Consider the following 13828-nt stretch of genomic DNA (forward strand, 5'->3'; position numbering starts at 1 on the left):
ACACAAACAGGCACATTAAAAAGCAAACTTTAAAAAAAGTGGAATAAGAAGCCAAAGCATCAATCCGAGGACGAAAATGTGCCTCTTAACCAGAGATATTTACTCCAGTGGTTTGGAATGGGCCTAAAGATTGTTCATCTACTGTGAAAATATTTTTAAAATGTTGTTTACTTACTGCTTCAGGTGTTACACCTGAACAACAGGAATTTAGAGTGTAGGAAAAACTACCCATCAAATAAGAATTGAAGTTATAGTTGCCAAGTTATTGTTAATCTTTTGGTGAAAGCAGTTACTAAAGTTGCTTAGCTAAAAGTTAGCTAAAAGTTGGAGGAACCGTTAGGTAACAAGTAAGAGGAAACATTTAATTGTTTAGATTTTAATTGATAAGATTGATGGTTAGAATGGTTAACTTAAAGTAGGGAACAAACATACATTAGGGATTATCTTAGCTGTAGCTAAGGAGGTAGCGCAGGTCACCTACTGATTGAAAGGTTGGTGGTTCGATCCCTGGCTCCTCTAGTCTGCATGTCAAGTATCCTTGGGCAAAATACTAATTCCAAGTTGCTCTCCGATGCATTCATCGCAGTATGAATGCATAGGCCGCTAGTTATTCCTTAGCTGGAAATTATGGTAGAAAGACTAAATGTAGACAAGAATAAACATTAAAATTCCAGACTACAGAAAACTTTCTATGAAAGGTTGATATAAATATGTATGAGCTATTCAAATAGGAAACTAATATAACAAAAATGTTGTATAAATACACAGAATAAATAACTGCTGAAAGGTTTGGTTGCAAGACATTTTGAATTCATCTGACAGAGCAGCAGATTTACTTCTTACAAAGAAAGTTTGAAATCATTGTTGTAGGAAAAACAATATCAGTGTTGGCCACAAATCTTTATGGCCAAGAAATTATGCGGTCCACCTTATTTTTTCTTGTTAGCTAAGCAACGATCAAACTATCAGAGGGTGGAATTTTCCTTTACCCTCAACCCAAATCTGAACCTATAACTAGCAGCAATGATTTCATTCTGCAACAATGTTCTCACACAAATATGTAAGACACACTTCTCTTTTCCCTTTTGTTTGTGTGTCCATGTCCACTACACACACAGTTTACTGTACTGTTTCCTGTGGGTGAAAGGCTTCATATCGTACACACCTCCCTTACAGCTGCCATATATTGACAGTGACTCATCCAGCTTGGTTTGTCCATGTAAAATCAGTGTTCCAGATGTATTATCCTAGATAGACCGTGATGATGGATTTAAAACACTATGACTTGTGACGTTTTGAGATAAATTTATTTACTATTCTATGAGCTGTAATCCTGATTAAGCTCAAAGGAGTGGCTCAGGTCATGAGGTCTACAGCTTCCCGGAAAGTACAAAGTGTCAGAAAATTAGTGTTGGAGGAAGAGAAATAATGAAAAACATGAACCTGAAATGTTTTTGGTAATATTCAGGTTGACAGAGGTTAGGAATTACTGCCAGCCAGCCTGTCTGCTTTGATTCATTGTATGAAATTGTTTTCCAACAGTCATATTTTGGGGTCAACCTTTCAGCTCCATCACCTCTCTTTCCCCAAAAATTCATCATAATGCTGTTGCTGGCAGTGGCTCATGTCCTCCTGGCCTCACATAAACACACACAGCAGGCCACTCCTTCTCCTCGCTCTTGTCCTGATCCCTACAGCCCCTTACAGCTGCAGACATTTTGCAGACTCTCTTAATGATCTCTCCGCGCTGCTTTTGAACCGACATTTTTGTGCATAGATGTGCAGATGCGTGCAGATGTGCGTCAGAAGAGTTGAAACTTTTTGAGTGCCAGATGTCTGTGGCCATGTGACCTTTATTTGACCTCCAGACCTTTTTTTTATTAGAGGAACCACTGCACTTTTTAAAGGCTTTGCAACAGGCAGTGTCTTGGGTCATTCATGCTCTGTTTGTTGTATTTAGAGCCTGACTGATTTATTATTTGTGTATCTGTTGCCCAATAAACTTTCTTTTTCCTGGACATAATGCAGAAACTCATCCATCACTCCAGGCCCCCTTTCACTGAACTAGTTAAACAACTTCTAAGTGACAGGGTTCCTGGGGTGTTTGACAGTTGTCTTGTGTTTTTTAATGCTCTGGATGTTGTGGGGCTGTACTAGCTGATGTTTCTCTCCAACATGACATGGAGGCCATGGCTGGTAGGCTATGCTGTAACTTCAGGGGGATCTCACTCCTCACCCTCTCTGGGAAGCTCCCAGATACTGGAGAGGAGAATCTGTCCATTAGGTGAACTAAGATTCAAGAGGAACAATGTGGTTTTTGTTCTGGTTGTAGAACTCTCTATACCAGCTCTTTGTCCTCTTCATGATATTTAAGGGTGCATGGGAGTTTGCCCAACCAGTCCATATGTGTTTTGTGGATTTTGAGGATGCAATTGATAGCAATCCCATGATCTATCCTGAATTATCCTGTGGCAGTGTGTTTCAGGTATATGGGGTGGCTGGCTCATTGTTGCCCGCCATTCAGTCTTTCTAAAACTGTAGTGAAAGTTTCAGTTCATTGATTCTGCTCACAGCTGTTATGGACAGAAGTTCTAGGTGCGGCAAAGTGATGGAGCGTTTCTGGTTTGATGGCCTCAGGATCACCTCTGTGCTTTTTGCAGATGATGTCATTCTTTTGGCTTCATCAGGTGGTGACTTCTAGCTTACACTGGGGCAGTCTGTAGCTGAGAAATGTGAACTGGTAAGAATGAGAACTACCACCTCCAGGTCTGAGGTTTTCAGCTGGTATAGGGTGGAGTGCTCACTGGATTGGGTGTGACTGAGTTTTAATACATTGGGGTCTTGCTCAAAAAACTTTTAAGAAAAAACGTATGATATTTTTGGGGGGGCATACAAGACAGAGCTACCTTCTCTTGCAAACGTATGGTCTCTTAATGTCAGCTTTTGTCATGCTGCACAACAAAACACTTCTGTCTACACTTGAAGTATCTGCTTCATGGAGTAGTTGCACTGCTGTATAGTAAATTTTTATAGTCATGTTTAAAGGTGAGCCCTGTGTGTAGTGGCTATGAAATAAAACAAAACAAAAAGCCTGAAAACAACAAGTTCAAAAAAGCATTTTGGGTATGAGCCCGCCTCCTCAATAACAGATGAAGAAGGACACATAGTTCACCCAGCAGAGCCCCGGGACTACTGATGTTGTTTACCACGTATAAGCGTCTCTTCCATTTAAATGTGGTCATCACATGATCAGCTACACTGCTCAAACCAAACACACACATCTTGATTCAGAAATGGCTAAAGTTTATCCTAAAAGCTGATGGTTTGGCTTAAAAGGTCTGCTATTGAGCATGTGGTTTTAAAGCTGTTTAAATTGAATCCATTTTGCTCATTTCCAGGACTCTGCTAGAGTACCTTTTGATTCACAGTTCAAAATATTGCATATTTATCTTATACTCTGCCACTTTGCCACTAATCTAACCTTCCTCTTATTGGCTGTCCCTGAGTCTGAGCTTTGTCCTCACAGGTAATACCAGAGTATTACACTAACTGATTCACAATTAGTATTACGCTCATTATTTGAAGGTGGATCTATCTGTTTATCTGCCTGTCTGTCTATAGATAAAACATATATAGATACATAGATAGATAGTGTGTTAAAGTTTATTTTAAAATAAGGAAAATCATAACAACTACATCAAGTGCACTTAATTAAAGCATCTGTTTTAAGGCTGTTCACATGTGGGATATCCACTGAATTTTTAATTTAATCTTTTCTGCTGTGTTTTTTTTTTTAAGTGGAAACCCATGTTGACTGTGTTTCCTCCTACCTCATTCCTGCCATATCACAGCCTTTTTTTATTTGACACTTTTTTGTCTTTTTCTTCATCTCACTCTGTTTTTTTCTTACATTTAACAGCGTCTCATACTGTTTGCATTTTCCTCCTGGTTTCCACCATAAGCACTGATCTGGGATGCTTTTTTTCATTTTATGAGCAGATCCTTATAAATAGTGATGTTTTTACTGTTGTTGGCATACGAGGGAGGTTTTGCCCTTACATACTATAACCAGATGGGTCAGTAAAATAGGAAAGGTACTATAGTGGGACCCCACACATTGAGAAGATCTCTTTATCCTTGTCCTGGAGCAAAGGACATTGATGTAAGTGAGAAAAAAAAAAACAAAGACAGAGGTTTGGTAAGGGAGGTAGGGTTGGGTGGGGTGGGATAGGTGGACTAAGATCAGTGAATATTTGGTGTCCAAAGCAAAGTCTCTGAAGAAGCCCTGGGCTTAACATTACTCCAATACTCAACATAGTTTTGTTCAGAAGAAAGACAGGCAGAAATGAAATAGCGGTTCACTTCAAACAGTTAATGAGGTAAAGATTTCAGGCTCGTTCTTTAAGCACAAAGTGTTGATGTGTTGCTATTCTTTTGCCAAGATTTTCTTAGTGACATTTTGCTTTGTTAGAGCAGAAAGGTCAAACTTAAAGACTGAGAAAGAGGCTCTTCTGGTTAACTGTCTAATATCTTAAAAATTTAAATGTCTGTTTTTCTCTGTTCTAGGGGGCTGTTTATCACTATTCACGACCGTGGTCACATTGCTTCAATACTACAGAACTGGCCAGAAAAGGACATAAGGGTAAATAACTCAAACAGTGGCATTAACTCAGTTTTTATCAGTTTGTTATATATATATAAACTGATATATATATTATCAGTTTTGCTATTAACTATCAAAATCCCTGCACCTGTAAAGCACAATGTGACCGATACTTATCCAAAATACTTAAAATCAGCATAAGGTCAGCAGTGATAGAGTCATAAAAACACTGATGCAAAAATTATGCAATTATTTTTGGTGATCTTTGGCTCAGGTCTATTTTTCTGATGTCCTGTGGTCACCTGCTGTCATGTGTTCCAGATAGAAAAAAAGTCTGGTACTATTCCTATTATATTCTTTTGTCTCACTGGAAACATATTAAATGGAGGCCAAAACCAAATGGACTTAACTGTGAGTGAGCCTTTATTAGCGGCAGGAACGGAATACAAACAAAAGCAGGAAATGGCAAAGACTAAACTAAAGAAAAACCTAAACTGGTAGACAACTACAAAAGCAATGAAAAGGAACTAAAAACCTGAGAGGAAACATGAAACATGAAAACCTGAGACGAGGAACCTGGAACCTGGCAAAATGCAGAGGGTGATACGCAGACGATCCGGCCACAAACTGAGGAAGACAAAGGAGGAGAGCACAGCAGGGAGAAAGCACACACAACGAGACCGGGGAAAGCAAAACTGAAAACACTAACATAGCATACAAGACTATCAAAGTAAAACAGGAAACACAAGACAGACATAGAGACAGGGACGGACACTGAAACAATCCGAAGCACAGACATGAAAACATCCCTTTACTAGACGTGACACAAGGAACACAGGGGAAGCAGAGAGACAGAAGCCAAGAGACTAGAAACTATAAATAACAATGAAATCAGAGACTATTAATGATCATTCAAAACACAAAATGCTGGGTCACAGACCCAAGGCCATGACAGAAACAGAAAAACACTCTTTTCAAATGTGTAGTGCTTGTGTCCTATGTTAACACTAAGGGGTGTGAAAACAGAAAGAGAGTAGTGCTGTAGTGTTGTGGTGACTGATGCAGAACAAGCTAATGGGTGGTGTGTTTAACTTTACTCAACTTGAAAGCCGGCGATTGAAGTCATTACCAGCTGGAGTGAAGAATACTGGTGACTGAAATAAGGCAAGATGTGAAATATTTACGAGGTATGGAAATGTGCATGACCATGTGTTGGCTACATTGTGCTTTATATGGGGATTTCATGATGAATGAAGGATGGGACTTGGCATTATTACATGACAGGGTTATGAAGCAGAGAAGTGTTGGCTTTGGTTCTTTTATGCAACTAAATAAAAACTGACTGTTTGCTAATGGAAAGAAAAGAAAATACTGAATGGTTTACTAAAGTATACTGAAGGTGTTTCTTTTTAAAATAAGACCATAAACAAACCATAAGATGGTGATATTTATAATGGTGAGATGCATAATTATCCATTTAATACAGTATGACTACACTAAATATTTCAAGATGATTAGAGGGGCTCTCTCTAAATCCAGTAATCTCTGGGGCTTGGAAGACTTTGGCATTGATTCCCTTGACCTGTCCTACTGGCCAATTTCCCAAAAACCCCAACTATTTCTTTAATCTTGTGTATAGCACAACTATGTGCAAGTCATAATCTAGCCATATTTAGAATGACGACACCAGAAGGCATTCTTGGCATGTCAAATATACCTGCAGCCTCAGCCACCTGTTCGCAGCTGTCAACAGCACGGCATTTACCTCGGCACTGACATGCCGCCTCTCATTGTCAGGGTGGTCTTATGATAAGCTCGCCTAATATGCCCTACTTTAACAGAGGGCACGCTGGAGCCAAGGTAGCCATCCACTGACAGGACTTGGCTGCTTTTCTGTCACATATTAGCAAGTGATAGAAAAAACATAAGCTGCTAATGGTATTTCGTAAGGGTGCTGTGCATTTGATAAATTCAGAAAGCTAATGGCACTCTTTAAACATTCAGATTATGGGAGAAAAAGGCTGTTAAATCCTTGTGCCAGAGCTTTCTGCGTCATAGCAGTGCTGGAAAAAAGACCTGAAGGAAAAAAAGAAAAGCACTCGGAATTAGGAACATTTTGCATTAAAGTGTTCTGCTGCTGATATTAAACAGTACACAACTGATTTATTTATATATACTAAATATATATATAATATATATATATATATATATATATATATATATATATATATATACATGAAAAGCGATATATATATATATAATATATATATATATATATATATATATATATATATATATATATATATATATATATATATATATATAATATATATATATATATATATGTATATTGTGGAAACAACCCAATGACAAACTTATCTCTTAATAAGTAAAATGACTTGTGAGTGGAAAGCCAGGTGGGTGTAGGAGTGCCTGACTCATTCTGAGGAAAAAAACATGTTTCCTGGTAGTGGGGTGGACTTGTTTTGATGAAAAAGGTTGGAGTTGAAGCAAAGTAAGGCTAAGGCTAAGCAAAGTTATTTATTTAAGCAAATTTAATGTGACTAGTAAGAATCTGATATCCCAATATGGGAAAAAAAAAGTTTGGGTAATTTCCTTTGACCAGAATGTAGTTGAACCATGCACAGATTTTTAATAAAAACAATAAGATAATAAGATCTCTGGTGTGACCTCTGTATGCCGTTTTTATGGCTGACCGTTTAATCTGTTAACAGGCTGTGTGCGTGACGGATGGAGAGAGGATCCTCGGGCTGGGGGACCTCGGCTGCAATGGCATGGGAATCCCAGTTGGCAAGCTGGCCCTTTACACAGCCTGTGGAGGTATGCCACCACAGCAGTGCCTACCTGTCATGCTGGACGTTGGCACAGACAATGAGGTAAGAGCTGAGCTCTGAATATGACTGAGTCCCTACAGCAGCATCTTTTCTGGTACTTTTATAATGCTGTATGAATTGAAGACAACTTAAACAAACAAGGTTAAGATAAAAAATGACATGTTGATTTGTGAGCTTTAGAGGTACTGCGAGGTGCATTTTGTTACCTTTGAGAGAGATATTTAGTATTAAACCCTAAGCAGTGCAATATATGGCACACTTGGCTGTCTACATGACTATGATGAAGAGTGACTTCTGTATCACTGGCTCATTAAGTTGTTGTCTCTTGAATTTAGAAGTATTTGACCTCTTGAAGTTTGTGGCCATGGTGAAAAACGTCTTTTAAACTTCTCTCCCATGTCATTTATCCATAAAGCCCAGGATTGTTCACTTTGGTCCAACAGTGTGGGGCTTTTACAGATTAAATTAAGGTATGTTTTTTCAGGCACTAATTCAGTAAAATAGCCTTGGGCTAGAGTGGTTAATCCCCCCATTGGTGGGGAGGACTAGAAGTCAGCCGGGAAAAAGAAAACAAATCTCACACTTTACAACCAGGAAATACCCTTTACCTAACCAAGGCTAGCAGCTCCATTGATGGGTGCCAGTTGGGAAAGCACCTTTCCTCTTTGCCAGTTTGTGGGAGTAGCAGCCAACAGAGCTGTAGACATCCATCTATGGACCCTGTTCTGCATGTCAGCAGCTCTGAAAGACGATGCAAACCGGGCAAGGAGCACGTGTTTCTGTAGCCTTAAACAGACTAAGAATACTCTTCGTGTGCTTCTATATATACACAACTCTTGGCCTTCGCTAAGGGCGTGGCACACTCAGATGCTTGTGTGCCCAGCACAGCTGAGATCCATCCGTCAGTAGATATCCTTCATTTTTCCGAGACCATCTTTGGATGACTCAGTCCTGGGCTTTAGTTTCATTCCAAGCAGATGTCTCGAGTGGATTAAGGGTGAGACATTTGAAAGAGTAGTGGAGTGTGCAAATAAAGTGAAAGAAGAAATATTAAGCACCAGGAAGAAATTCAAAGAGCAGTTAGACTGGTCAGAGGCCAAGAAAACCTTTGAGAACATGCAGGTGATGTCTTCTTTGATGAACTGTAGATAACATCTACTCAGTGCAGTCGCCATCAGAGAATTTAGGCTCACAGCAAAAATCCCCTGCATAATAACAACAGAAACACTGCTCTCTTCCCAGAAACCTCATAAAAAATATTACATTAGTCTTTTTCCTGCCATTCTAACTGGAATAAGTCATTCTTCCAAGTCCTGCACCTCAGCTCTTTATCTTTATAAGTCTGCTTACTATAGCTCTACCTTTTGACCTTTTCCTGTACTGTCATCGCTACAGACTCTAGTTTTCCACATTGAATCTTCTGCTCTGTTTAAGTGATGTTATTTTAGGGTGATAATACTGTCTGCAGATCTTTGGGTACATGACAGCAGTTTTAGACATTTATGGGCATCACAGCACAGCTTTAACAGGTCTTTATAGAATGTCTTGATCCATACTTGCTCTTATCCCAGAGTGTCTTTTTACCTCATTCCAAAACAGTGACACAGTTTTTTGACTGCTTAAGTATGTGCCGTCTTATAAAGGAGTTCTTGCAGTACAGTGCTGCAGTGGTTAGCACAGGCACCTCATAGCAAGAAGGTTCCCTGTTTGAATCACCTGGTAGGCTGGGGGCTTTGTAGTGTTTGCATGAAGTTTTTTCTCTGTTCCAAAAACATGATGGTGGGGTGATTCCATACCAATTATAAGTTAGAGTGTGGGGTTTTCTGTCACAGGAAAATTAAAATTATGCTGCTTCTGTCCAAACACAATTAACTTCCAGACCTTTGTGTTTGTGCTGGGTAGACAACCCACTCTATAGATATAGCATATACAGTGGCTTGCAAAAGTATTCGGCCCCCTTAAACTTTTCCACAGTTTGTCACATTACAGCCACAAACATGAATCAATTTTATTGGAATTCGACATGAACGACCAATACTGTATTGGTCTTTCACGTCGAATTCCAATAAAATTGGAATTCCAATAAAATCACACAGTGCTTACTCTTCTTCAGTTGCTCATGTTTGCAAATTTTTTTTAGCATATAGTAGGTAATCTCAGTTAATACTTAATGAAAGTCAGCTTATTTGTTGTCTTACTGATTCATTCAGTTGAGTGATTATTTCAGGTTTTGAAGTAATTGGTTAGCTTGTACAAAGAGGAGAACTCCACACATCTCATATTTATATGTTCAGACTATTTGTTAGATTGTTTTAGTTTGAAGGCCTTATGAAACAGATGGCTTCAGATGGATTTTTTTGAGTGTTGCTGCTCCATGTTGAGTCACATACACCGAGAAATGTATTGCTTTTTCAAGTGACTTCACCACCACTGTATATTAGATTTATATGAATCTTCTTAAATCTTGAAAAGGAGCTCAAGAATCTTTCTTTGCCAGCACATTCCTTTAATGTTGTGTTAGATATAAGATTTACTATACATGTCTGACACTCACAAACATACAGATATATATTTCTGCTGCTCATTCAGCCTATAAATAGCTGTACAAGAGCTTTTGCTGTGGTCTGCCTGGCCATGAATGACTTCCATTTTTCTGTTATTCTAAAGAGATGACAGAATAAATGAGACGTAATAGGATAAATAGACTGCTATGTGAGTGTGTACATGTGTGGTTCTTCAGGACCAGTTTGATATGGAAGGCAGGCTTGCCTGCTGCCACTGGTAACTCGCTTTACTCTGCAGGAATGATGGGAGCACATGGAGGTGGAAGGCTATGTGGTAGTGGTAGCACTAGCTAATTATTAAAATGGCTGTTATTATGGGATTATGTGTGTCCTTGAGTGGATGTAGGGGTAGAGAGAGGCAGGCATCCATCCAAACAGTCAAGAATGCAGGCCCCCACAAGCTAGACATACCTCTGTTTTTTTCTTTAAACCAAAAGTTCACATTTTGTGACACTGACTTATTTGCTTTCATGCCAAGAGTTAGATGAAAAGATTGCTGCCACACTAAGGCCAGCAGCTTTACTGTTAAGCATAGCTTAGCAAAACCAAAGCACGTCTCTGTCCAGAGGTAACACAATCAACTCACACCACCTTTTCTGCTTGAGCTAAGCTAACCAGCTTCTGACTGTAGCTCCATATTTGTCTTGATAACAAACATCAGAGTGGCTTAGACTACTGTGGGGCGTATTTCTTCTTCGCTTATCTCCTTTGACTTATTTAATCATTAGTTATCATTCATCTCTGGCTCTCTTCCACAGTACATCTTTTGTCCTGTCTCAGTCCCCTCAGCCCCAAACTGGTGATGGCAGACAGCTGAGCCTAGCACTGACATCTCACAGCAGTGCTGGTTTTAATCGAAACTGGAGTCTTTCTGTGAAGGACAGCAGTCACTGCAGGAATTAGAATGTACTTTTATTCTTTATATGTTAGATTTAGTTGGCCTGGTGGGGTGCTGGTTAGCACTGACATCTCACAGCAGTGCTGGTTTTAATCGAAACTGGAGTCTTTCTGTGTGGAGTTTGCATTTTGTCTATGTACTCTAGCTTCTTCTCACAGTCCCAAGACTTCCCCCAGTTAAGTTAATTGGTGATTCTAAAATGGCTGTAGGTGTGAGCGACTGTTATGATAGGTTGGCGACCAGTCAGGTGTGTACCCTGCCCTTACTCTAGAACAGATGGGATAGGCTCCAGCACCCCCTGTGACCCTGAATTAAATAAGTGTTTAAGATAATGAATGGATTGCGAAGAAGTGTTGAGCCCACTCCTCCTAATAACTAAAACTGGACTAGTTTATGAGCATGCTCTGTAGCTATCTTGCTATTTAAGCAGCAAGATTTAAGCAGCACATGTGTGAGCTGTGTAAACTATTGTGAGACCCGGCAATAAAATATCTGTATCTGGACAGTTCTTAATGCTTTCTCACACAGAGAACATGCAAACAAAGCAGCTTGAGCTTGCAGGGAGAGGGTTTCAGAAACAGATACACAGCATGAAGGAAAGTAAACATTTTCTCCAGTAGTCTGATTTTTTTTTCTCTGCTTCACCCTGTTATCTCCCCTGATTGTGTCTGTCTGTCTGTTTCTGGGTCTGACTCATGCTGAAATGAGAGTGTGATGTCATCCTGAACAATATGCTGTTTGTGCGAGTCCTGGGTGGGCTATCAGACTTCAGCGCTTGGGTGTCTTCTGGCTCAGACAGGTAGAAGACGTGCAGTGTTAATGTCCAGTCTTGTTTCACCTCTTATTCAAAGTTTAATGTTGTATGTGACACGTATATTAAACTCAACTAGGCACAACAAGTCATTTGAATATAGATCTATATTATTATCTTGAAGTTGAAGTCTTTAGTGTGGAAACGAGTGAAATAGGAGCTCCTGTGTCTCACAAGCACAGACTGTAAAGCCATACACGAGGACTAATCCCCTCTGAGAGAAGAGGGCCTGTGCAGCACAAAGGACAGCTTAGCCAATCAGCAGCAGATAATCTGGGACAGAAAGACAACTCATGTCAACAGTTCAGCACAGTGTCAACGGGGTCAGAACACTTGAAAATCACTCACGACTTCTTCTCTTTCACCTTAAAAAGCAGGGGTTTGGTTTTTTCACAGTTTCTAAATGAACTGAGTGACACAAAAACTTTTGCTGCTCCCTCGGATATCAGGGATATCAGAACTCTTGTGGGACCACATGAAAATGTTTTGCTTGTTTTGGTTACAGTTGAGCTTGGCCACCACTGCCAGGAAATGACTTGTCAACTTCAAATAAATATTGTCTTAAATAAGCTTTTTGAGCTGTTCTTGGACATGGTGACTATTGACCCTGCCATGGAAAGGTGGCTTCTCCCTTCTCCAAGCCGCATTGATCGTAGTGCCACCCTTTAATTATCCATTTCCATAAGTAAAGGTCGTCTGTCCCAGCGAGGCATGACTGCACTGTGGAGCAGTTCCCCAAATTTTGTCATCAAAAATGAAGTCAGTGTTTACAGAGTGCAACACGTGTAGATTTAGCTAGAAATTGTTTTTGTATTATTAGACACTGCATGTGACAGGTGCACCATGCTGGAGGATGAAAGACCTCCTGAATTTGTACTTCAGGCTGTGTTCTGAATACACTTGTTATCACAGGATATTATTATTACTAATGTCTTGAATTTTAGTTCTCTTCACCCATCATTATCCATCTTCTGAAGCAGGTTGTAGATCAAGCCAGAATGGTATTGAAATAGACTTCACAAATGGGGAAAGGGCTTGACTATGAAAACAAGGACATTGCAAGCTGAAAAGTCATTACCCAATAAGCAATTTTTTTTTTAATCTTATTTTGTTTGTTCTTAAAAAGTACTACTTTACTCATTTACTTGATCATTTACAAAATGAACTTCATGACCTGAAAACTTGCAACTGAGCTCATGAATTGTCCTGAAGAGTGTTTACAGAGGTTTTCCTACCAATTAATTTTTGTGTGTGCACACACAAAAATCAGCTTTGTTACCGACATGAGAGCAGTTGTAATTTATTTCCTTCATCCCTGACCATTGTCACATTTCAGGGGAAATATGCCCTGATGCATCAAAGCAGACTTTGTGGGCACTCCTGTGGGCAATTTTGGTTCACCTAACACACAACAGTCACCCTCGCTCCCCGTCTCTTAAACACACGCTTGCTTTTATCACTTCACTCCAAAGGTCAAAGGTCACTCCTTCATTTCCTCAGCCTGAAGGGTCCCTTTCGCTGTTTAATTGCTGTACATTTAGAAAACAGTTTTTTATAGCTCACACAGTCACACATTTACATTCGTAGTTTCATTTGTCTCTACCATCAGTTGTTGTCTTTCATTGTAGATGATGGAAAAGTGGAAATTTTGAATTGGATTCACTTTACAATCTTAGTTTAAAAACAAAAAAACAAAAAACAGAACTACTGTATAGTTTGACATAGAGTAGGGTAAAAAAAGGCAATATCTCTGGTTCTGCAGTATCAGTTTAGGAGTGCTATTTTACATAGCTTCAGTCTTCCTAGGATTTTAACGTTCTTTTCTCATGTGTTGCCCTTTCCTCTCCTTCCTGTGATTTTACAGGCTCTGCTGAAAGACCCTCTCTACATTGGACTGAGACATAAGAGAGTGCGAGGCCAGGCCTACGATGACCTGCTGGATGAATTTATGAAGGCTGTATCAGACAGGTATGATCAATTTATCATTTGCCCACTTCCTCTTTGCGGCCTGCTATCGCCATTTCAGCGTGCTGCACTCTTAAAGGGAAAACGTTAAGCAGTTTAGCATGGTCAGTGCATGCTTTACCATGCAGCCAA

General features: G+C 39.6%; 1 protein-coding gene across 1 annotated transcript in view; it reads left to right on the top strand.

The window, feature by feature from the left end:
• me1 (malic enzyme 1, NADP(+)-dependent, cytosolic) overlaps positions 1 to 13828 on the top strand; it is a 79145-nt gene that overhangs the window by 52049 nt on the left and 13268 nt on the right. The window contains 3 exon segments of the mRNA XM_031740295.2: positions 4567 to 4642; positions 7339 to 7500; positions 13596 to 13699. Coding sequence (XP_031596155.2) covers positions 4567 to 4642; positions 7339 to 7500; positions 13596 to 13699 — 342 coding nt within the window.

The sequence above is a fragment of the Oreochromis aureus genome, linkage group 11 (genome assembly GCF_013358895.1).
Source record: "Oreochromis aureus strain Israel breed Guangdong linkage group 11, ZZ_aureus, whole genome shotgun sequence".
Classification (NCBI taxonomy): domain Eukaryota; kingdom Metazoa; phylum Chordata; class Actinopteri; order Cichliformes; family Cichlidae; genus Oreochromis; species Oreochromis aureus.